Raw genomic sequence first — 25607 nt, 5'->3', positions numbered from 1 at the left:
ACCATTTGCCTCATGCAGCGTGACACACCACCTTCGCATAGAGTTGATCAGGCTGTTGATTGTGGCCTGTGGAATGTTGTCCCACTCCTCTTCACTGGCTGTGCGAAGTTGCTGGATATTGGCGGGAACTGGAACACGCTGTCGTACGTGTCAATCCAGAGCATTACAAACATACTCAATGGGTTACATGTCTGGTGAGTATGCAGGTCATGGAAGAACTGGGACACTTTCCGCTTCCAGGAATTGTGTAAAGATCCTTGCGACATGGAGCTGTGCATTATCATACTGGAACATGAGGTGATGGCGGCAGATAAATGGCATGACAATGGGCCTCAGGATATGGTCTGAATATTTATGTAAATAAGGTATAGTTTTTTTTTTATTTGTAATACATATACAAAAATGTCTAAACCTGTTTTTGCTTTGTCATAATGGTGTATTGTGTGTTTATATTGATACAGATTTTTATTTTAATCAATTTTACAATAAGGCTGTAATGTAACAAAATGTAGAAAAGGGAAAGGGGTCTGAATACTTTCCGAATGCACTGTATGTAGTGGTTAAATATTTTTTCCATCGTGAACCAAATTCTTCCTTTCAAGGTCTCCAGTTACAATCAGAGAGGCTTTGTCTTGCCAACATCGCTTCAAGGTGACTCATGCCTGTGGCAAACGACTTTGTGAAATGTGACTGATGGCAAAATCCTAAATTGAGATATGTATGAGTAACTCCAACATTTGCACAAATCTCATTGACATCAGTGCATCATTTCAGTGAAGGATTGAGTCTTTCATGCATTTCACATTCATCAGAAGTTCATTTTCAGCACTAAATCAGCACAGCTGAGATGAAAATGGAATTGACCAAATTACAGGTTTACAACACAATCAACCTTTTGGTGCCTGTTGATTGTCAAACTCCCCATAGAACAATCATTGCTAAACTCCAACCTGCAGGAAACCGGGGAAATTATTTAACACCTTATGATTAGTCCAAAACTATATGCCCATGGGGGCCTGGGACAAACGGACCAATTTGGTCAAGGCAATATACCAACATAAACGGTGTCCCACCTAGTTCCCACTGAGGTCTTTCATCCACTGGGTCGCCTAACAAAAGGGATATGAAGGCAAAAGTAAAGCTAATGACGTGCCTATGGAGCACTGGCGATGGTAGATGTTTACACAGAGGGTCTTTACTGCACTTTTCATCTTACTCTAAAGGGAAAATCATGAAAGGGAGTTATTTTTTTGATTGATTGGCAGTCTCTTTTCATCTGTTGCTTTGTTGGAAGGGAAAACGTTGTGCAAGGAGAGAGAACAGCAAGGTACAGTGCGACAGACTTAAAGTGAGCGTTCACACTGAATCAAACTTTGTCTCAAAGCAGTCTAATGTTTAGATGTCCCACACCAATCTGTTGTAGATCCCACTATACTGTATGCCTCAATCCTTAATTAATGGGAAAGATTGGCACCGTCTGAAACGCTGAAATGACACGGTGCCCATCTTTCGATCCGGATGACGAGGGACGTGGATTTCAACACTTGAAGGTCTGAAAATGTCTGACAAACCTTGGTTTTGGAGTGAACTATAACCACTATTTCACAGTGCAAACCTACACAGCTGTCCATGTTTTGCTTCGAGTGACATTAGCCCGAATTAAGTCAGTGATCAGTTGGATGCATCTGATAGCTCTGCAAAGGCTTGACACATGTCTGCAGGAACATAACGAAAGCATCCAGTAAGAGAGTTCATGAATTTCAAGTTTCAATGTCACATGCACAAGTACAGTGAAATGCCTTTCTGGCAAAGAAGAAGAAATAAGAAGTATTGACACATCATAGACCTCAGAGTAGGAAAGTGTCAATTCTGTCGTCTGTACATAATGCCACTATTGCTGGACTGGGAGACATGACTGCTATCTTCCCTCTGAGGGGAAGTGAGATGTTTCTAACCACAGTATCTATGGACAACTGAGGGTTCAAGCAAGGTATTCTCATCCTCCTGACTGACACTCACATACCCGCATACACACACCCACATACACCCCAAAACACACACATCGACATAACCATGTACATATACACAATACTAGATACAAAAAAATACACATTAAGACCCGCATCCACACATTATCCACAATCCAAGCTACTCTCCTTTCTGCACTCCCCCTCAGTGAGAGTAAATCCACTTTCATGCCACGTTAGGAGCGTTCACACAAAGCCATATCAAAGCAAACAGCTGGTTGCAGGAGCTGCCGTAGAGCCACCACGCTCCCACTCTGTCCCAGGAAGCCACCAGAGAAAGAAGCGCTGAATTGACTGCTGCGGGGGACAGAGCATACTTCCTCTGTTGTGGCAGAGATTCTCTGGATTCATAGACAGCTATGCTAGCTAGCTATATACAGAATGTGTTACCGAGATAGTGTCATTTTTAAAAGGGTGTTGTTTTTACACCTCAAAAAGTAGAGAGAATCAGAGTAAGTAGAGTAAGTAATAATTGAAAAAGGCCCAATGCAGTCAACAACGTGATTTCATGTGTTTTATATTAATATATATTTCGACACTATGAGGTTGGAATAATATTGTGAAAATGTTGATAATGTCCTTTTAGTGTAAAAGCTGTTTGAAAAGATCACCTGACATTTCAGCCTGTTTTGGTGGGATGGAGCTTTGGCCTTTCCATTGTGACATCACCGTGTGGTAAATTAGTTGAAGGGATACTTCGGGATTGTGGCAGAGACTCTTTCTCTACTTCCCCAGTCAGATAAACTTGTGTATACCATTTTTATGTCTGTGTCCAGTATGAACTAGCATTAGCACAATTACTTTTGTTGCTTCCAGCCTACAGACAGAAACTAAAACAAGAAGCTCCCGCACTCAGGTCTGTTCAACACTGGTCCGACCAATCTGATTCCACGCTTCAAGACTGCTTCGATCACGTGGATTGGGATATGTTCCGTATTGCGTCCAACAACAACTTTGACGAATACGCTGAATCGGTGAGAGAGTTCATTAGAAAGTGCATCGGTGATGTCGCACCCACCCACAGCAACTATAAAAACATTCCCAAACCAGAAACCGTGGATTGATGGCAGCATTCGCGCGAAACTGAAAGCGCGAACCACTGCTTTTAACCAGGGCAAGGTGACCAGAAACATGACCGAATACAAAACAGTGTAGCTACAGTGGGGCAAAAAAGTATTTAGTCAGCCACCAATTGTGCAAGTTCTCCCACTTAAAAAGATGAGAGAGGCCTGTAATTTTCATAATAGGTACACTTCAACTATGACAGACAAAATGAGAAAAGAAAATCCAGAAAATCACATTGTAGGATTTTTAATACATTTATTTGCAAATTATGGTGGAAAATAAGTATTTGGTCACCTACAAACAAGCAAGATTTCTGGCTCTCACAGACCTGTAACTTCTTCTTTAAGAGGCTCCTCTGTCCTCCACTCGTTACCTGTATTAAATGGCACCTGTTTGAACTTGTTATCAGTATAAAAGACACCTGTCCACAACCTCAAACAGTCACACTCCAAACTCCACTATGGCAAAGACCAAAGAGCTGTCAAAGGACACCAGAAACAAAATTGTAGACCTGCACCAGGCTGGGAAGACTGAATCTGCAATAGGTAAGCAGCTTGGTTTGAAGAAATCAATTGTGGGAGCAATTATTAGGAAATGGAAGACATACAAGACCACTGATAATCTCCCTCGATCTGGGGCTCCACGCAAGATCTCACCCCGTGGGGTCAAAATGATCTCAAGAACGGTGAGCAAAAATCCCAGAACCACACGGGGGGACCTAGTGAATGACCTGCAGAGAGCTGGGACCAAAGTAACAAAGCCTACCATCAGTAACACACTACGCCGCCAGGGACTCAAATCCTGCAGTGCCAGACGTGTCCCCCTGCTTAAGCCAGTACATGTCCAGGCCCGTCTGAAGTTTGCTAGAGAGCATTTGGATGATCCAGAAGAAGATTGGGAGAATGTCATATGGTCAGATGAAACCAAAATAGAACTTTTTGGTAAAAACGCAACTCGTCGTGTTTGGAGGACAAAGAATGCTGAGTTGCATCCAAAGAACACCATACCTACTGTGAAGCATGGAAAGCATGGCATCATGCTTTGGGGCTGTTTTTCTGCAAAGGAACCAGGACGACTGATCCGTGTAAAGGAAAGAATGAATGGGGCCATGTATCGTGAGATTTTGAGTGAAAACCTCCTTCCATCAGCAAGGGCATTGAAGATGAAACGTGGCTGGGTCTTTCAGCATGACAATGATCCCAAACACACCGCCCGGGCAACGAAGGAGTGGCTTCGTAAGAAGCATTTCAAGGTCCTGGAGTGGCCTAGCCAGTCTCCAGATCAACCCCATAGAAAATCTTTGGAGGGAGTTGAAAGTCCGTGTTGCCCAGCAACAGCCCCAAAACATCACTGCTCTAGAGGAGATCTGCATGGAGGAATGGGCCAAAATACCAGCAACAGTGTGTGAAAACCTTGTGAAGACTTACAGAAAACGTTTGACCTCTGTCATTGCCAACAAAGGGTATATAACAAAGTATTGAGATAAACTTTTGTTATTGACCAAATACTTATTTTCCACCATAATTTGCAAATAAATTCATAAAAAATCCTACAATGTGATTTTCTGGACTTTTTTTCTCATTTTGTCTGTCATAGTTGAAGTGTACCTATGATGAAAATTACAGGCCTCTCTCATCTTTTTAAGTGGGAGAACTTGCACAATTGGTGGCTGACTAAATACTTTTTTGCCCCACTGTATTCCCTCCGCAAGGCAATCAAACAAGCTAAGCGTCAGTATAGAGACAAAGTAGAGTTGCAATTCAACAGCTCAGACACAAGAGGTATGTGGCAGGGTCTACAGTCAATCACGGATTACAAAAAGAAAACCAGCCCCGTCGCGGACCAGGATGTCTTGCTCCCAGACAGACTAAATAACTTCTATGCTCGCTTTGAGGACAATACAGTGCCACTGACACGGGCCGCTACCAAAACCTGCGGACTCTCCTTCACTGCAGCCGACGTGAGTAAAACATTTAAACGTGTTAACCCTCGCAAGGCTGCAGGCCCAGACGGCATCCCCAGCTGCGTCCTCAGAGCATGCGCAGACCAGCTGGCTGGTGTGTTTACGGACATATTCAATCAAACCTTATCCCAGTCTGCTGTTCCCACATGCTTCAAGAGGGCCACCATTGTTCCTGTTCCCCAAAAAGCTAAGGTAACTGAGCTAAACGACTATCGCCCCGTAGCACTCACTTTGAGAGACTAGTCAAGGACCATATCACCTCCACCCTACCTGACACCCTAGACCCACTCCAATTTGCTTACCGCCCCAATAGGTCCACAGACGACGCAATCGCAACCACACTGCACACTGCCCTAACCCATCTGGACAAGAGGAATACCTATGTGAGAATGCTGTTCGTCGACTACAGCTCAGCATTTAAAAGCAGCGCCTTTTCAACCTCAGGAGGCTGAAGAAATTCGGCTTGTCACCAAAAGCACTCACAAACTTCTACAGATGCACAATCGAGAGCATCCTGTCGTGCTGTATCACCGCCTGGTACGGCAACTGCTCCGCCAACAAACGGAAGGCCCTCCAGAGGGTAGTGAGGTCTGCACAATGCATCACCGGGGGCATACTACCTGCCCTCCAGGACACCTACAACACCCGATGTCACAGGAAGGCCATAAAGATCATCAAGGACAACAACCACCCGAGCCACTGCCTGTTCACCCCGCTATCATCCAGAAGGCGAGGTCAGTACAGGTGCATCAAAGCAGGGACCGAGAGACTGAAAAACAGCTTCTATCTCAAGGCCATCAGACTGTTAAACAGCCACCACTAACATTTAGTGGCCGCTGCCAACATACTGACTCAACTCCAGCTCACTTTAATAATGGAAATTGATGGGAATTGATCAAAAATGTATCACTAGCCACTTTAAAACAATGCCACTTAATATAATGTATATGTATATACTGTACTCTATATCATCTACTGCATCTTGCCATCTTTATGTAATACATGTATCACTAGCCACTTTAAACTATGCCACTTTTATGTTTACATACCCTACATCACTCATCTCATATGTATATACTGTACTCGATACCATCTACTGCATCTTGCCTATGCCGTTCTGTACCATCACTTATTCATATATCTTTATGTACATATTCTTTATCCCTTTACACTTGTGTGTATAAGGTAGTAGTTGTGGAATTGTTAAGTTAGATTACTCGTTGGTTATTACTGCATTGTCAGAACTAGAAGCACAAGCATTTCGCTACACTCGCATTAACACCTGCTAACCGTGTGTATGTGACAAATAACATTTGATTAGATTTTTTTGATTTTGACTGGAAGTCTTCGGGTAGCAGGGCACTGGCAGGCACTGATGAGGACTGAGGTGAATCAAAATGGATCGATGTGGATCCCAGTTCTTATTTCTCACTTGATGGCCACCTAATTGGCTATGTGTAGTCCTTAGTCTTTCAAAAGGTCAATGGTATTGTCTACCTGTCTTACTCACACTTTGGTTAAAACAGGCTCATCATGGGCCTGCCAATCAGGGTTGTCATGGAAGACAGCTAAAGTCCTGTACATGCCTTTGTGCAATGATCTGGCACATTGCAGCTGTGGAGGGATTAAAGCCAAGAGATGACGAAGACACATCTCCCAGGTTTCTCCATGTAAGAGGTGTGAGCAACCTCTCTCTATTGGTCACCAGCGCTGTCACACAACTCAGTGGGAGGACTGAGGGCTGTCACCTCTAAGCCATACCCTCATGCTGCTTGCCAGGATCCACAGGTTGCTAAGTAACATTGTCCTCTATCAGACAAGTGTGGTGGCTCTGTCAGTGCTTGACACCGTGAGGTGACAGACTGATGAGAAGAAATGAAACGACCCAGGCTGTCAACAAGCAGGAATAGTATGCAACAGGAGATAAATGGAAAATATGAGGTAAATAAATAATTGAAAGGAATGGGTGTAGGAAAATCCCACCAACGCCTTCTGCATACTAAGCAGGGCTAAATGTCATTGTATAGGTAGCAAGCAGACACCCAATGAGTGTGCACGTACAGATCCAATGAAAAGAGCTAAGTCAATACAAGACAATCAACATCACAACCATAATTATCATGATCATCGTTATAATTATTATCATTTTCCAGAGACTCCCTCATTACAAAGGAGTATCACTCACCTGCATATTTAACACCTAACTTGGCCACGTGGTAGTGCTTAAGGGGCTTAACCCACACACAGAGCATGCTGATGGTTTGTACGGTCAGGCACACAGTGGACGGCTAGCAGGCACCAGACACAGAACAAGAGATAAAGTCTGTTAAGCCCACTTCACCTCTCACAGAGCCAGGTGATGAGTGATGTATTAATTTCCTATTTTCCAGGGATAAAGCAGGCGCACGCACAAAGCACAGGAGATCGTTATCTCCAATTGAGAGCACAAAGCAATATGAATACCCTAGAAATGCTAAGCATTCAAAGCCAGGTGATAATGAATATCTTGGGCCTAGTCAATCGATAGTCCTTTAATCTTGGGTGGGCGGCTAGTTTGAGAGACTCCGTTCTAAAAGTTTTAATTGGCTGAGAAATCTTTATCCGTCCTCTGGTCATGACCATATTGTTCATGAGGTTGATATCTCTTAACGAATGGTCGGGTGGTCGGTCAGTCAGTCCAATGAAATGGACTACTTTAAGAATTTCAAAAAGCTGTAATTAAATAACTGGTCTCAAATTGTAATTAAACTAATTAAAATCATGATTAATTAATGGACTAAGACTTGATGGGTAATTAAGAAGAACTGAAAAAGTACCACTAACCAATTAGTCAGTACTCATGTTTGTTCCGCTTGAGAACACATCGTGAATCGATCTCAAAACAAATCAAAACAAATCTGTTGTATTGCCAAAATAGAGGGCATAACGAATTTGAATAATGTTCTCTGGTAATTCAGTATCAAATGTCTTATCAAATAAATAAATAAATGAAAGAGTGACAACTGAAAGAACTAACACTGACTGATGAAAATATTGCCGGAGGTAAAATTATGTAAGAGATTCTCCAGTGATATTAATCAAGGCATCATTCCATTTTGAAATAATTAGCTATACAAACTGTGTGACAGCCACTATGGCACACATGGTCAGTGTTATGCTATGTAATTGAAGATGTACTCTGTTCTGTAGCATATCAATGTGCTCTCTGACATGTTAATGTAAAATCCTGTTTTTACGCCAGGTGTTCCCGTCTTACTGTGAAACCTATGTGCGAAATTATTGGGAAGATGCTAATTAGCTAAATATCAGACAGCTGCAATGATGCAGTCCAATTGAATAGCTTACAGGCATAAATTTGTCAAATAAATGCATAAGCCAGTTAATATACAGTACGTGCGGGCAATGTGACACATAGGGATAAGAATTTCATACAGGCATACACAGAAAGACATTTCAGAGTTGACATTGGTGAGCCGTCATTTCATATTCATCAAGTTTATGCATGAATGCAGTGATAAGTAGCTGGATGAAGTGCTGTGATTCCAAATGGCTATGAAACAGTATCATAATTGCATTCTCTACCAGAAAGTTGGTTGGTCCTCTTTGATGTCACAGAGGTTGATACATTACTATGTATAAAGCCCTTTTACAAAGAGTCCCACTTAACCTAACATCTTTACTGAACTTCAGACAAACGAGTCACCACACCCGGTCTCAGGGATGGCTAACTCTGGAAATTCCTTCAGGCTCTTCTCTCAGTACGACTCCCTAATAAAATAAAGAGGTAAAAAATGTAATAAAAGTACTGTTGCATAAGCATCTTCCCCCCACCTCTCTTTCCACATCCCATTCTTCCTCTCTCACCGGTTACTTGCCTTTCTCTTCGCCACCCCTTTTTTCTCTATGCTAATCATCTCTCCATCATCACCTGTTCTTCTCCTTCTAACCCTCCTCTCGCTTTCCCCTCGTCTTCCAGTCCTCCACTTTATTGCCTCTATGCTTCCCATACACCTCAATAATAACAGTTAAGAACGGATAGAGATTATAAGCAATGGTTTTACGCACATCCAACTTTTGCACAGCAGCTGAACAAAAAGAAAAAAAGTAATGTTGGTTCACTGGTTGCTGTTCTCAGTAAGTGCTATGTTGATCAATCTATTGGTAATTGTCACGTCTGCTCCTGCCCTCCGGCGTACGACATTATGATTCACACCTGGACTCCATTACCTTCATCATTTCCTCCCCTTTATATGTCACTCTCCCATGTTCACTCACCAGTTGGTATTGTTCTTGTGTATCGGCGTACTGCCTTGTTAGTGTTGCGTTCTTGGTTTTGTTGTTTTAATAAAACGTTTCACCTGCTTCCGACTCACCGCCCCATCATTACAGTAATACGAATACCAACTTCTGACAGACATGGTCATAGTGTAAATGTTAAGCCTGAGGTAGAGCAGAAAATTCAGTGTTCGGAAAGTATTCAGACCCCTCATTCTTCCAAATTGTATTACTTTACAGCCTTATTCTAAAATGTATGAAATTGTTTCCCCCTCATCTATACACAATACCCCATAATGACCAAGCAAAAACAGTTTTGTATACATTTCTGCAAAGAAAAAAGTTTCATATCACATCTACATAAGTATTCAGACCCTTTACTCCAAGGGCCTGATTGGTATCACACTTTTTATCCATCCCTAGCAAACACAGCTGATTAATCAAATTGCATTCTATACTGAATATCATGATTAGGTGATTATTGGAGTCAGGTGTGTTAGCTGGGGCTGGGGCAAAACTGTGACACCAAATCAGGCCCTCGGACTGGAATTGCCCACCCCTGCTTTACTCAGTACTTTCTTGAAACACCTTTGGCAGCGATTACAGCCTGGAGTCTTCTTGGGTTTGACGCTACAAGCTTGGTACACCTGTATTTGAGGAGTTTCTCCCGTTCTGCTCTGCAGATCCTCTCATGCGCTGTCAGGTTGGATAGGGAGCGTCCCTGCACAACTATTTTTAGGTCTCTCCAGAGATGTTCAATCGAATATGAACCTTCGCCCCAATCTGAGGTCCTGAGCACTCTGGAGCAGGTTTTCATCAAGGATCTCTCTGTACTTTGCTCATGACTAGCCTCCCATTCCCTGCCGCTGAAAAACATCCCTACAGCATGATGCTGCCACCACCATGCTTCACCGTAGGGATGGTGCCAGGTTTCCTCCAGATGTGACGCATGGCATTCAGGCCAGAGACTTCAATCTTGGTTTCATCAGACTAGAAATAAACATGTTTTGCCTTGTCATTATGGGGCATTGTGTGTAGATTGATAAAAAATAAAAAATAAAATATTTTTTTTAGAATAAGGCTGTAATGTAAAACATGTTTAAAACAGGAAGGGGTGTGAATACTTTCCGAATGCACTGTATACGCACTAGCGGGTATGGAGACTACCAGAGGGCAGTAAGCAATCAATAGACAAATATTAATAGTGGACTGTCGGATGCTAACAGGGCATTGCAGTGTATTGACAAAGCTACTGTATTGATCAGGCCTAATGACTTACCTGACACGCAGTGATCACATTAGAACGGATTATATGTGCCTGGGTCTGCTCTAGTGGTAGTGGTGCTGCTGCTGACTCCCAACTACACAATGCCCCTACATATCCATAGGAAAAACAACGACTACACAAACATGATCAAGCACACACACCATGTACTCGGCGTGACAAGGGCAAATACTTTTGAACCTTTTAAGAGTCTGCAAATCCACTAAAACATAGTCCTGAGCATCATGGGTAAATGTGTAAGCACAGTAATAAGTCAGAATTCCACCTCCTCCAGTTGGACATATGGCCTGTGGCCTTCCGCACTCTAGCAGATGCCTTCTAAGGATGCATTGGAGAATTGAGAATTCAAAAAGTTGATGAGCTTCTTACACTTCAAGACGACGTCCACTGAATAGTAATAACAGGTCGTCTTTGATCACATCTTGCCCTGACACTCTTCACATAGTGAGCCATGCAAAGACATGCATAGACTTCAATGGGTTTCTCTCCCATCTACTGCAATTAAAGAGGTTGAGAAGCCCGCTTAACTGATAAGATCTCCATCTCATAACGTATGATAGTCACAACTCGCTTCAAAAGGAAGAGAAGGAGAGACTGAGACAAGGAAAGAGATTGATGAGGCAATGTAGAGCCCAACCCTATCCTCCGGGCCCACAGTGGCAGCGTATGGTGGTGTCAATCAGTAAATGTAGCCTTCTCTTCCTCTGAAGCAAGTTGTGCCTATCATATGTTATGAGATGGAGATCTTATCAGTCAAGCAGGCTTCTCAGCCTCTTTAATTGCAGCAGATGAGACAGACAGGGAAAGAGGGATGAGGAGAGGAAGGGGCAAAGATGGAGACCACAAACGAGGGACAGGCAGGGAGAAAGCGAGAGGGAAAAAGTAAAATAAAATATAATCAATGAAAGATGGACTGATAGCAAACAAGAGGGAAAGAAAGAGGGAGGAACGGACCAAAAATAAATAAAATGTGGGTGCTAAGAGGGATGGAAAGAAAGTGGAAGACGATACAAAAGTGTGCCGCAATGAGGAAAGTGATAGACGTATTGAGAAAGAGGGAGTGGATGTGTTTGAGAGCGCCCTCCTCTTCAGAATCCCCCCCCCCCACGCATAAGCTGTTAGCATCAGTTGATCGATTTCAAATATTTTTCACCAGACACTCGCAATAACGTTAATTACAATATGGCCCGTAAGAGTGAAATGACCCTATCCATCTCCAGACAGACTGGAGGAGGGAGGGTAACCACATAACGGAGATTAAGTGGGACAGAAAAAGCCTTGTTTATCGAGATTATACCACTGGCACCTGTAGTTTTCTCTGCCAAGTTTGAGGCGCCAGTCAGGCGAAATTGAAGAGCACAAGAGTTAAGGCCCTTCTTCTAAAGAACAGATTCTAGACAGTACAGCTGAAATAAACAACTGCTTGGCAGACAAGTGTGGCACTGGAGAACTGCAACCCCCACTGAGCTCCCGGTGGTAAGTAGAGCATGCCACAATGGAAGCTAGCCAGTGAGTCCACATCAACATTTACATACGATGGCAATGCAGTGCCCAACTCTGTCCTCCGGGCCCACAGTGACAGCGTATGGTGGTGTCAATCAGTGGCCAATCAGTAAATTCATCAATTATGTGCGATGGAGAAAATAAAACTGGCAGGACTGTGGCCCTCAAGGACTTCAGCACTGACAAAGTTCTATGTTAAGGTTCATATACCGAGTGTTTTATACTGAATGTGTTTTTTTAGGGGCGAGGGTGAGGTCTTACCTCGTAGTAGCTGCGCACAGCATTGCAGAAGGCCTCGTCCGCCACGATCTGTGTCTCCCCGTTCAGGAAGGCCAGGAAGTGATCCTTCACCGCCTGCAGCTGCTGCTTATTAAGCTGAGAGCGGAAGAGAGAAACAATATTAAAACAATATTAAAACAAAATAAGACAAGAATAATATTATTTAATCATCTTTTTATCTAATTTTTACATAAACAAAAGATTTGTTGTCATTGTTGTCCTTGACTTTGTTCTGTTCAAGCCAAGAAGTACTCGGTGACAAAAGACTTCAAGTGCTTGGAATGCGTTTGAATGGAATGAAATTATTGGTTTCAGACATCTTTTCTCTCTTTTCTGCAGAATTGTGTTACTAGACAACCAATTTAACAGAGTGCTGATGGAATGATGCCTACTTCACTATAACACGGTAATCAGTAGAATAAACTATTTCCCAGAAACAAACCACAGCCAGCAAAGAAGCCATAAAACAGTGAGGCAACAATTTCAAAAACACCATCAGTCCATATCACTCTTGTTCAGAGATTCTCTAATGATTACTATTGTCTGAAAGAAATGCTTTTTGCCAACATGTTCAGTTTTAATAAGCAAGAAAAACCCCAAAAGCTTTCTCTCGCTCGCTCTGCCATTGCTTATGTATGAGGGACGAGGCAGTCTGTATTTGGAAAATGAAACAATTTTTTCTCCCACTGACAGTAGCACTGCAAGCAACAAAAACATAATCAAAATCATATTGCTGTTTCTCCTGACACAATGTGGACAGCCACTTATCTCCCTCCTCCAGCCCCTGTGTGGGGAGCATTATTCCGAGATGGGTTTTCCGCAACTTAAACAAATGTTTAGCATTTCAACTGTGTGGCTACTAGTGAGCTGAGGGAATGCTGGTGTACCTGTTGTTATTCATTGTGTTTAAAACTGTTTAGCGCCTAGTCTTATCTCCGGATAAATACTTTTATTTTATTCATAATTTCTTCATTTTCAGAAGGAATGCTCTGCCAAAAGTTTGGTCAGCTGAAATGACAGCACTGCTTCAAAAAAAGGAAAACTGTGTGAGCAAGCAGAGTAATAGTAAAATCAACAAAAAATAACATGACTGGCCTCATACCTCTCTGTGTGTGTGTGTGAGTCAGGTGTGCGCTCTCTTGAGCATACACATACAGTTGAAGTCGGAAGTTTACATACACCTTAGCCAAATACATTTAAACTCAGTTTCACAATTCCTGACATTTAATCCTAGTAGAAATTCCCTGTCTTAGGTCAGTTAGGATCACCACTATATTTTAAGAATGTGAAACGTCAGAATAATAGAAGAGAGAATGATTAATTTCAGCTTTAATTTCTTTCATCACATTCCCAGTGGATCAGAAGTTTACATACACTCAATTAGTATTTGGTAGCATTGCCTTTAAATTGCGACATTTTGGGTCGCCTTCCACAAGCTTCCCACAATAAGTTGGGTGACTTTTGGCCCATTCCTCCTGACAGAGGTGGTGTAACTGAGTCAGGTTTGTAGGCCTCCTTGCTCGTACATGCTTTTTCAGTTCTGCCCAAACATTTTGTATAGGATTGAGGTCAGGGCTTTGTGATGGCCACTCCAATTCCTTGACTGTGTTGTCCTTAAGCTATTTTGACACAACTTTGGAAGTATGCTTGGGGTCATTGTCAATTTGGAAGACACATTTGCAACCAAGCTTTAACTTCCTGACTGATGTCTTGAGATGTTGCGTCAATATATCCACATAATATTCCTTCCTCATAATGCCATCTATTTTGTGAAGTGCACCAGTCCCTCCTGCAGCAAAGAACCCCACAACATGATGCTGCCACCCCTGTGCTTCACGGTTGGGATGATGTTCTTCAGCTTGCAAGCCTTCCCCTTTTCCCCCTAAACATAAAGATGGTCATTATGGCCAAACAGTTCTATTTTTGTTTCATCAGACCAGAGGACATTTCTCCAAAAAGTATGATCTTTGTCACCATGTGCAGATGCAAACCATAGTCTGGCTTTTTATGGAGGTTTGGAGCAGTGGCTTCTTCCTTGCTGAGCGGCCTTTCAGGTTATGTCGATATAAGACTTGTTTTACTGTGGATATAGATACTTTTGTACCCGTTTCCTCCAGCATCTTCACAAGGTCCATTGCTGTTGTTCTGAGATTGATTTGCACTTCTCGCACCAAAGTACATTCATCTCTAGGAGACAGAACGCGTCTCCTTCCTGAGCGGTATGACGACTGGTATGACGACTGTGGTCCCATGGTGTTTATACTTGCGTACTATTGTTTGTACAGATGAACGTGGTACCTTCAGGCGTTTGGAAATTGCTCCAAAGGATGAACCAGACTTGTGGAGGTCTACAATTTTTATTCTGAGGTCTTGGCTGATTTATTTTGATTTTCCCATGATGTCAAGCAAAGAGGCACTGAGTTTGAAGGTCGGCCTTGAAACACATCCACAGGTACACCTACAATTGACTCAAATTATGTCAATTAGCCTATTAGAAGCTTCTAAAGCCATGACATCATTTTCAGAAATGTTCCAAGCTGTTTAAAGGCACAGTCAACTTAGTGTATGTAAACTTCTGACCCACTGGAATTGTGATACAGTGAATTATAAGTGAAATAATCTGTCTGTTAACAATTGTTGGAAAAATGACTTGTGTCATGCACAAAATAGATGTCCTAACTGACTTGCCAAAACTATAGTTTGTTAACAAGACATTTGCGGAGTAGTTGAAAAATGAGTTTTAATGACTCCAACCTAACCGTATGTAAGCTTCCGACTTCAACTGTGTGTGTGTGTGCGTGCGTGCGTGCGTGCGTGCGTGCGTGCGTGCGTGCGCGCTCAATAACAGTCACAAGCATTGCCCAGTGGTCCTTTCCGTGCTGAACATACTAGCTGGTGTGTGTGAGAGCGAGCGAGCATGTTTGGAAAAGTACTCTAGAAAAGTTTGAAGCAATGCAACTTGAGTCTAACACAGGGTGACCAAGCCCTGGAGCAAGGTGTGCTGACATTGACTTTAGTGGTATCTCTACCAAACAGCCTCTCTCCGCTGGGAAATAAGGGTCTGACGGAACAGATACATCATATCACGCCACAGACGTCTAAACCTGGACAGAGCCTCAGACAGATAAGTACAGACATAAATTGAGCTGATACTCAACAGGCATCATCACCTTTCAAAAGGTCTCTTCACAGTTAAGGAGCCATGATCCGTTAGGAACGCTCATGGCAAGGCTTATTATTTATTATGGGGAGATAGATGAAGACCGTATGAACACACTCAATGCATTACACACAGATGGTAGATATACAGGGTTGCAGATTAGATGACTAGGAGAAGGTTTAACAATGTTTGTATTAGGTGATTCAATGCAAGCGTGGGAGTGAATTATCCAGCGTTGTGTTCATCTCCACTGAGAGTGTGTGAGAAATGCATTGTGAATGGCAGGTGTGGTGGGAGGTGTGCACTAAAGGTGTGTGTGAATGCACTCTAATTACAAAGTATTCCTCTCCTCTCTCATCAGAACAATTAAGAGCTTGTTGGCAAAACCAGCAATTCCTTCTGAATAGTAGATCAATAGACAGTCGTGTGTGTGCCTGTGTCAGCTAAATGCCAGCCACTGAATCATTGCCCAGTCGTCCTTTCCATGCTGGAAATACTAAGTGGTGTGTCTATGCATGTACAGTGTAGAGGTCGGCCGATTTCAAGTTTTCATAACAATCGCTAATCAGCCTTTTTGGACACCAATTATGGCCGATTACATTGCAATCCACGAGGAAACTGCGTGGCAGGCTGACCACCTGTTACACGAGTGCAGCGTCAAAAGGACCTTGTGGCTGCAAGGAGCCAAGGTAAGTTGCTAGCTAGCATTAAACTTCTCTTATAAAAAACGATCAATCTTCACATAATCACTAGTTAACTACACATGGTTGATGTTATTACTAGGTTAACTAGCTTGTCCTGTGTTGCATATAATCAATCCGGTGCCTGTTAATTTATCATCGAATCACAGTCTACTTCAACTTCGCCAAACGGGTGATGATTTAACAAAAACGCATTCGCCGAAAAAGCACAATCGCTGCACAAATGCACCTAACCATAAACATCAATGCCTTTCTTAAAATCAATACAGAGAAGTATATTTTTTTTAACCTGCATATTTAGTCAAAAGAAATTCATGTTAGCAGGCAATATTAACTAGGAAAATTGTGTCACTTCTCTTGTGGTCAGTGCAAGCAGAGTCAGGGTATATGCAACGGAGCAAAGTACAGAGAGATCCTTGATGAAAACATGCTCCAGAGCACTCAGGACCTCAGATTGGGGGCAAAGGTTCACCTTCCAACAGGACAACGACTCCAAGCACACAGCCAAGACAACGCAGGAGTGGTTTTGGAACAAGTCTCTAAATGTCCTTGAGCGGCCCAACCAGAGCCTGGACTTGAACCCGATCTAACATCTCTGGAGAGACCTGAAATAGCTGTGCAGCGACGCTCCCCATCCAACCTGACAGAGCTTGAGAGCATCTGCAGAGAAGAATAGGAGAAACTCCCCAAATACCTGCCAGATCCATGTTTCAGTTGCCTGACCACTCAAACTGAATTATTCCGCTGCTCTATCGTTCGCTACATACACTACATGACCAGAAGTATGTGGACACCTGCTCGAACATCTTATTCCAAAATCATGGGCATTAATATGGAGTTGTTCCCCCCTTTGCTGATATAACAGCCTTCACTCTTCTGGGAAGGCTTTCCACTAGATGTTAAAACATTTCTGCAGGGACTTGCTTCCATTTAAGCCACAAAAGCATTAGTGTTGGGCGATTAAGCCTGGCTCGCAGTCGGTTCCAATTCATCCCAAAGGTGCTCGAGGAGGTTGAGGTCAGGGCTCTATGCAGGCCAGTCAAGTTCTTCCACACCGATCGCAACAAATAATTTATGTATGGACCTCGCTTTGTGCACGGGGGCATTATCATGCTGAAACAGAAAAGGGCCTTCCTGAAACTGTTTCCACAAAGTTGTAAGCACAGAAACATCTACAATGTCATTCCACTGGAACTAAGGGGCCTAGCCCGAACCATGAAAAACAGCCCCAGATCATTATTCCTCCTCCACCAAACATGGCACTATGCATTCGGGCAGGTAGCTTTCTCCCGGCATCCGCCAAACCCAGATTTGCCCGTCGGACTGCCAGATGGTGAAGTGTGATTAATCACTCCAGAGAATGCATTTCCACTGCTCAGAATCCAATGGCGGCGAGCTTTACACCACTCCAGCCGACACTTGGCATTGCGCATGGTAATCTTAGGCTTGAGTGTGGCTGCTCGGTCATTGAAACCCATTTCATGAAGCTCCCGACGAACAGTTCTTGGGCTGATGTTGCTTCCAGAGGAAGTTTGGAACTTGATAGGGAGTGTTGAAAACCGAGTGCTGAAACGCAGCAGTCCCGTTCTGTGAGCGTGTTGCCTACCACTTCGCGGCTGAGCCGTTGTTGCTCCTAGACGTTTCCACTTCACAATAACAGCACTTACAGTTGACCGGGGCAGCTCTAGCAGGCCAGAAATTTCACAAACTGACTTGTTGGAAAGGGGCATCCTATGACGGTTCCACATTGAAAGTCACTGAGCTCTTCAGGAAGGCCATTCTACTGCCAATGTTTGTGTACGGAGATTGCACGGCTGTGTGCTCGGTTTTATACACCTGTCAGCAATGGGTGTGACTGAAATAGCCAAATCCATTAATTTGAAGGGGTGTCCACATACACGATATTTTCACAAAAGTATGTCAATATGAGACCGCAATATTTGAAGTCATTTGTGGTGACATCAAAATAAAATAAAAGTTAATCAGCGATTGGATCATCTCTAACCAATCAGTATCAAAGCCATTTTCAAAACGCCGCTTTACCCACGTGTGTTCTGGCTCTGGCCCAACCCATCGGTTTCTGGGACCAATGATACGTTCTAGAACGGATTTCCATTCTAGAAATTGTCAGGGAGGTATTCAGCTCCAGACTCAGTGCGAGAAGAAATCAACATCCGTGGGCGTGGTAGCTTTGGGCCAGAGCATGGAGTTTGGATACCCAGGCAAATGTTTCAGAAACAGATATGACAACCTTTCACCGTGTTACCTTGGGCACACATTTAAACACTATTAGCAGAGTTCCTGGTCTCCAAGCCCCAGTTGCCAGATTCAGACATATAACACCACTGCTGGTATTCTGGGTTTTAAGCTTATTTCCATAAACAGCGTGACGTAGGCTGTAGAGTAGTGTCATCTACCGCTGCACACTCCTTCTGAGAGCCATTAGGAGAGGCAATAGTGCGCTCACGCGTGATATCATCAGAGGATGCCACAAGCGGTCTCCACAAGGAAGAGGGCTCAGTGCCATCCCTCTTTCCCTTCTCTCACTAACCACGTTTCCATCCAGTTATGAGTAAAGTCACACCATATAAGAAACAACAACAAGACAGCTGTGATGGAAACAGGACGTGTCGGTATAATTTTATAAAGTCAGACAGATCATTTGTTCGTTTGACATGAAATGAATTATGTGAGAAATGGCTGTGAAAACACCGTTATGCGACATATTGATATAATAACCATCATATCAGAATCAACTTGGAGTCACGCGATGATATGGTGTGTAGTCCTCCCACTACAACTCGGGAAACCATGCGGTTTATTAGGCTATAGATGAAATAAGTTATGAAGGAATTCACAGGGTGATGAAAGTGTACAGTGATGAGCTTCATGCTCCTTTCCAGTAAATATTGAGGGTCTTATTCTGGTGGAATGATGATCGATGCTTGACTGACGTTGCCAAATAAAAATATCCATAATAATCTCATCATGTAGACTAGCCTACCCGCACTGTATCTGCCAGCTATTGTTGGCTAGAACACATTTGGAGTAGGCACATTTGCTATTTAACGCAACAGTTGTGACAAAATTATCGGTAGAGTAACAAATGTAATGGAAACACATCCGCAACAAGTCTGTTTGGTGGAAACAAACCTCTGGTGGGAAAATGCACATTTTCTTTATGCGGATTTTAGAATATTTGCATGAAGATCTGTCGCCAATTGAATGGAAACCTTGCTACAGCCTCGCTCCATCTCGGTCTGTTGTACATTTCAGTGTACAAATCAATGTATAGATATGTTTTCACATATCCATCTATTTTTCTCACCCTTTACACACCCCATCTCCCCCTCTCTACCATCTCTCCCCTCCTCTTCCCCTCCTCCTCCACCATCTCCCCCTCCCTCTTACAGATGTAGGATTTGTTGCTGAGAATTTTCCTGCAGGATTATTTTCATGCTGTATCAAACTGGCACAAATTAAGATCCTACGTACCTTAGCTCACACGCTCTGACACTTGTCTAGTGCAACGAAGCTGTTTTTCCATTTCTCTCAAATTCTCCAAATCCCCTACAAACCAGTAGCCTTTACCTCTGCCCTCATGTCTCTCACGCCTCTCCATTTCACCATCACTCAATCCCTCACTATACCTACATTCTCTCCATTTTCTCAAGAGGGGACAGCGGAAGATATGTACAGTGCATTTGGAAAGCATTCAGACTTCTTAACTTTTTCCACATTTTGTAATATTATAGCCGTATTCTAAAATGTATTAAATTGTTTATTTTCCCCACCTCAATCTACACACAACACCGTATGACAAAGCAAAAATAAATGTTTCAAATGTATTAACAAACAAAAACAGAATTACCTTATTTACATAAGTATTCAGACCCTTTGCTATGAGAATTGAAATTAAGCTCAGGTGCATCCCGTTTCCTTTTATCATCCTTAAAGACGCCTCTACAACTTGATTGATTGGAGTCCACCTGTGGTAAATTCAATTTATTGGACATGATTTGGAAAGGCTCACACTTGTCTATATAAGGTGGGAGAACCTTCCAAAAGGACAACCATCTCCGCAGCACTCCACCAATCAGGCCTTTATGTTATGTTCGAGTGCCCAGATGGAAGCCACTCCTCAGTAAAAAGGCACGACAGCCCACTTGGAGTTTTCCAAAAGGCACCTCAGACGACGAGAAACTAGATTCTCTTGTTTGATTAAACCAAGATTGAACTCTTTGTCCTGAATGCCAAGCGTCACGTCTGGAGGAAACCTGGCACCATCCCTTAAGTGAAGCATGGTGGTGGCCATCTAAGCTTGTAGCGTCATACCCAAGAAGACTCGAGGCTGTAAATCGCTGCCAAAGTTGCTTCAACAAAGTACTGAGTAAAAGGTCTGAATACTTATGTAAATGTGATATTTCAGTTCTTTTTGCTTTGTCATTATGGGGTATTGTGTGTAAAATCATGAGGGGGAAAACTTATGTAATCCATTTTAGAAAAAGGCTGTAATGTAACAAAATGTGGAAAAAGAAGAGGTTTTAATACTTTCCAAATGCACTGTATAGATATGGTACTAGATATAGATAGGTTTATGTAAAGGAGGAGGACTAAGCGTTGTTGATATGCAGTAACTGTTCTGGGACAAACCTGCTTGTGTCAGAAAGAGCAGACAGAAAGGCAGGAAAACGCTACCTCCCTGGGAAAACAATCTCTACTCTGCCTTCAGTCTGTGCCAACACACACACATACACACTCGCCCATCTGTAGTATGAAAAAGTATTCAGGTCGTTTAGTGTTTGCCAAATGCCGGTGTGCACTCTGCCCTCCCTTCTTCTGTTTCCTCTCTCCACTTCCTCTTCATTAGTCTCCCAGAGCACAGCAGGGCATGGTGGGTGGACCTGCTCCACCACAGTCAGGACTAATTGAGTAATTGTGTGTTGCCTGCTCTGCATCTGTCAGAGCTATTGAAATAATTTAAGAGGAGCAGCAAGGGTGACTGTTCTATTGTGATCTGAGACACACCCTCGGGTGAGAGCAGATGCAACCATGACTAAGTGCGCACACACAGCTATTTATGGAAATTGCGAGGACCAGAGGTGACAGTTTCCCTCTATCCTAGTGGAAGACAGTGATATACTAACACTGTCTAACACACACCCAAGCAATGCTGCAATGGGTTACATTTTAGTGTGAACACTTTCTTTATGGAACTCCGTGTCAGAGAAGTCTTTCTTCCATTGCGCATGTAAACAAATTGGCTGGGGAAACTTGTTTAAAACTTCTTTGGGATAAGGGACAGTATTTTCACGTCCGAATGAAAAGCATGCCCAAAGCAAACTGCCTGTTACTCAGGACCAGAAGCTAGGATATGCATATGCATGGTAGTATTGAATAGAAAAAACACTCAAGTGTCTAAAACTGTTAAAATAATGTCTGTGCGTATAACAGAACTGATTTGGCAGTTCACAATCCATCCAGGGAAACATTTTTTGAGGTCATTGTGTTTTCCAATGGGTTTCTATGAGAATCCTGATTTATTAGGGCCCAGATTGCAGTTCCTATGGCTTCCACTAGATGTCAACAGTCTGACTGCTTGATGTTTTTCTTTTGAGAAATGAATAAGTAGTGCTGTTCTTTGTACGTGTCACTCTGAAGGTCTCTAGTATTTTGGTGTGCGTGAACAGGAGCGCGCTCCGTGTTAATTTTCTTCGATATTGGAAACTGTTTATCCCGTCTTAAATTTTATTGATTATTTACATTTTAGGATACCTGAGGTTGGATTAGGAACGTTGTTTGAAATGTTTGGACCAAGTTTACAGGTAACTTATTAGATACTTTGTAGTCATGTTGGGCAAGTTGGAACCGGTGTATTTCTGAATCAAACGCGCCAAATAAATGGACATTTTGGGGATATAAAGAAGGAATTTATCGAACAAAACGACAATTCATTGTGTCACTGAGACATTTGGGATTGCAAAAAGAAGAAGATCTTCAAAGGTAAGGCATTTATTATATCATTATTTCTGACTTTTGTGTCGCACCTGCCTGGTTGAGAAATTATTTTCATGTGTTTGTATGCGGGGCGCTGTCCTCAGGTAATCGCATGGTGTGCTTTCGCCGTAAAGCCTTTTTGAAATCTGACACAGCGGCTGGATTAACAAGAAGTTAAGCTTTATTTTGATGTATTACACTTACATTTTCGTGAATGTTGAATACTGATATTTCTGTAGTTTGAATTTGGCGCTCTGCAATTTCACTGAATGTTGTCAAATCTATCCCACTAACGGGATTGGCGCTTTAAGGGATCCCTAAGAGGTTTAAGCTTGAAGGCCAAAAACAGCCTTATAGCCATGTAGCCTTTTTAGCGATACAGTATGTCATAAACCCTCAACGTTCCATAATGGGGTGAAAATAGCAGCCAGTCAGGGAAAAATCAAAACCAGTCTAATTGGAATGAATGGCAGTAGAGGCATAGGTGATGCATTTCCTGCTTATACTTATGCAGGAAAATAAAAGGCATGTGATGTAATGAAATTAGTCAACCTAAAATATTGTCATAATTATAAATACAGTTTATACAGGTTTTATAGCAATTTTCTGTGTAAATAGACTAAAATATATGTAAACAGACCATAAAATGTCTATTAGCTCTGAGTGCTATTATATGATACGATATTAGTACTTTTTGCATTTACAACTTGTCTATCAACTGATTTGAGCTAGTGTATGGCTGTGTATTGACTGCATTGTTTGAATGGAATGTTGGCATATTGGCAGTTAATTTGAAAAATTAAAGGAACCATTCCTATAAAAAAAATGTATCTCTGGCTAGCTAACTAACACACATACAGTGCAGAAAAATACTTCCCATTCATTCTTTTACACAATATCTTATCACAGTACTGGCAAACCATGGTTGACCAACTCTGTGACCTACATGGCTAACGTTTGGAAATTCATAAGACACTTCATGTCCATCTTAGTATTCTAATTCCTAAATCTATGTATACATGTATAGGTCGTTATCAAGAAAATGTCACAATATGGTGCAGAGCGTTTGATTTGGCTGCTGGGGGAAAGGAAATCCCCAGCTCCGCTTAAACCATTAACAACTACGTCCTGTTTTCAAGAGATTGTTAAATAAATGTTATAACTATTTGGTTATAATATCATCACCTCTTGAAGAGCATAGTCAGAACTAGCTAGCTACACATTTCTGATTATTCCACATTTAGCTCTATCATCAGCAAGTAACTGCAGGCTTTTCATGAGCAGAAACATCAATTGATCATGTAATTTCAGATACATGAGGGTAATGTTAGCCTATCCATTTGGCATATAGCTAGCTAAGCAAACATGCCATTTAGCTTGCTTAATTAGAGATTCTGCTTTTTGGAAAGAGTTTACCAGGACAAGGACTTGCCGATGTCAAAGTTGTCAGAGGGACTAATGTTATCACCACCATAGATGGCAAGCAAATCAAACAATATTTGGATATAACGTCTAGTTTATCCCCTGAAATGTATCTGGTTAACTAGTCATAATGACATGATCTGTTATTAGCTCGCTAGCCAGCCAATTTGACGTGGTCCATCAATCAATGTAGCCGATCATGTCTGTCAGTAGCGAACGTGATTAAACACTCTTAAAACCATGTTGAAAGGGGGATAATGTTAGAAAACTTTGCTAGGTAGTGCTACGTTATTTGGAGAAAAAAGTACTTTAGCTCTACTTAACAATATGTTTAGCAAACTGAACATAGTTTCTACCGGTAACTTGCAAAGTAAACATTATCAGCTAACAGTACATCGGCAAATGCACCCTTCTCCTGCTTGACAGACAGAGCCCACAAAGGATGGGAAATTAACCTAAACCACTTATATTTGTCAGGTATAGTTCACTTTTAAATCATGCAAATATCCAATTAATGGTGGCCAATATTGAGAGACATCGTGAGGCTACACGCATTCTTGCAAATCTGAAAGCGCAAACCACTGCCTTTAATCATGGCAAGGTGACTGGGAATATTGTTGAATACAAACCGTAAGGCAATCAAACATGCAAAACGTCAGTACAGAGACAAAGTGGAGTCGCAATTCAATGGCTAAGAGACGAGACGTATGGGGCAGGGACTCCAGACAATCATGGATTAGAAAGGGGAAAACAGCCATGTCGCGGACACCGGCGTCTTGCTCCCGGACAAGCTAAATACCTTTTGCCCACTGAGGATAACACCATGCCACCAACGCGGCCCGCTCCCAAGGACTGTGAGCTCTCGTTCTCTGTGGCCGACGTGAGTAAGCAATTTGCAGTTGGAAGTTTACATACACCTTAGCCAAATACATTTAAACTCAGTTTTTCACAATTCCGGACATTTAATCCTAGTAAAAAGTCCCTGTCTTAGGTCAGTTAGGATCACCACTTAATTTGTGAAATGTCACAAATATGTCAGAATAATAATAGAGATAATGATTTATTTAAGCTTTTATTTCTTTCATCACATTCCCAGTGGGTCAAAAGTTTACATACACTCAATTAGTATTTGGTATTGCCTTTCAATTGTTTAACTTGGGTCAAACGTTTCGGGTAGCCTTCCACAAGCTTCCCACAATAGGTTGGGTGAATTTTGGCACATTCCTCCTGACAGAGCTGGTCTAACTGAGTCAGGTTTGTCGGCCTCCGTGCTCGCACACGCTTTTTCAGTTCTGCCCACAAATTTTCTATAGGATTGAGGTCAGGGCTTTGTGATGGCCACTCCAATTCCTTGACTTTGTTGTCCTTAAGCCATTTTGCCACAACTTTGGAAGTATGCTTGGGGTCATTGTCCATTCGGAAGACCCATTTGTGACCAAGCTTTAAATTCCTGACTGAAGTCTTGAGATGTTGCGTCAATATATCTACATAATATTCCTTTCTCAAAATGCCATCTATTTTGTGAAGTGCACCAGTCCCTCCTGCAGCAAAGCACCCCCACAACATGATGCTGCCACCCCCATGCTTCACGGTTGGAATGGTGTTCTTCGGCTTGTAAGCCTTCCCCTTTTTCCGCTAAATATAACGAAGGTCATTATGGCCAAACAGTTATATTTTTGTTTCATCAGACCAGAGGACATTTCTCCAAAAAGTACGATCTTTGTCTCCATGTGCAGTTGCAAACCATAGTCTGGCTTTTTTTATGGCAGTTTTGGAGCAGTGGCTTCTTCCTTGCTGAGCGGCCTTTCAGGTTATGTCGATATAGGACTTGTTTTACGGTGGAAATAGATACTTTTGTACCTGTTTCCTCCAGCATCTTCACAAGGTCCTTTGCTGTTGTTCTGGGATTGATTTGCACTTTTCACACCAA

At 42.4% G+C, this 25607-nt stretch overlaps 1 protein-coding gene across 1 annotated transcript in view; it reads right to left on the bottom strand.

Moving 5' to 3' along the window:
* The window catches only part of LOC120052381 (calcium-dependent secretion activator 2-like), a 245685-nt gene that overhangs the window by 184607 nt on the left and 35471 nt on the right, over window positions 1–25607 (bottom strand). The window contains exon 2 of the mRNA XM_038999251.1: window positions 12380–12493. Coding sequence (XP_038855179.1) covers window positions 12380–12493 — 114 coding nt within the window. The remainder of the gene's footprint in view (window positions 1–12379; window positions 12494–25607) is intronic.

The sequence above is a fragment of the Salvelinus namaycush genome, chromosome 8 (assembly GCF_016432855.1).
Source record: "Salvelinus namaycush isolate Seneca chromosome 8, SaNama_1.0, whole genome shotgun sequence".
NCBI classification, from domain to species: Eukaryota; Metazoa; Chordata; class Actinopteri; order Salmoniformes; family Salmonidae; genus Salvelinus; species Salvelinus namaycush.
This window is presented reverse-complemented; position numbering and strand designations above follow the sequence as displayed.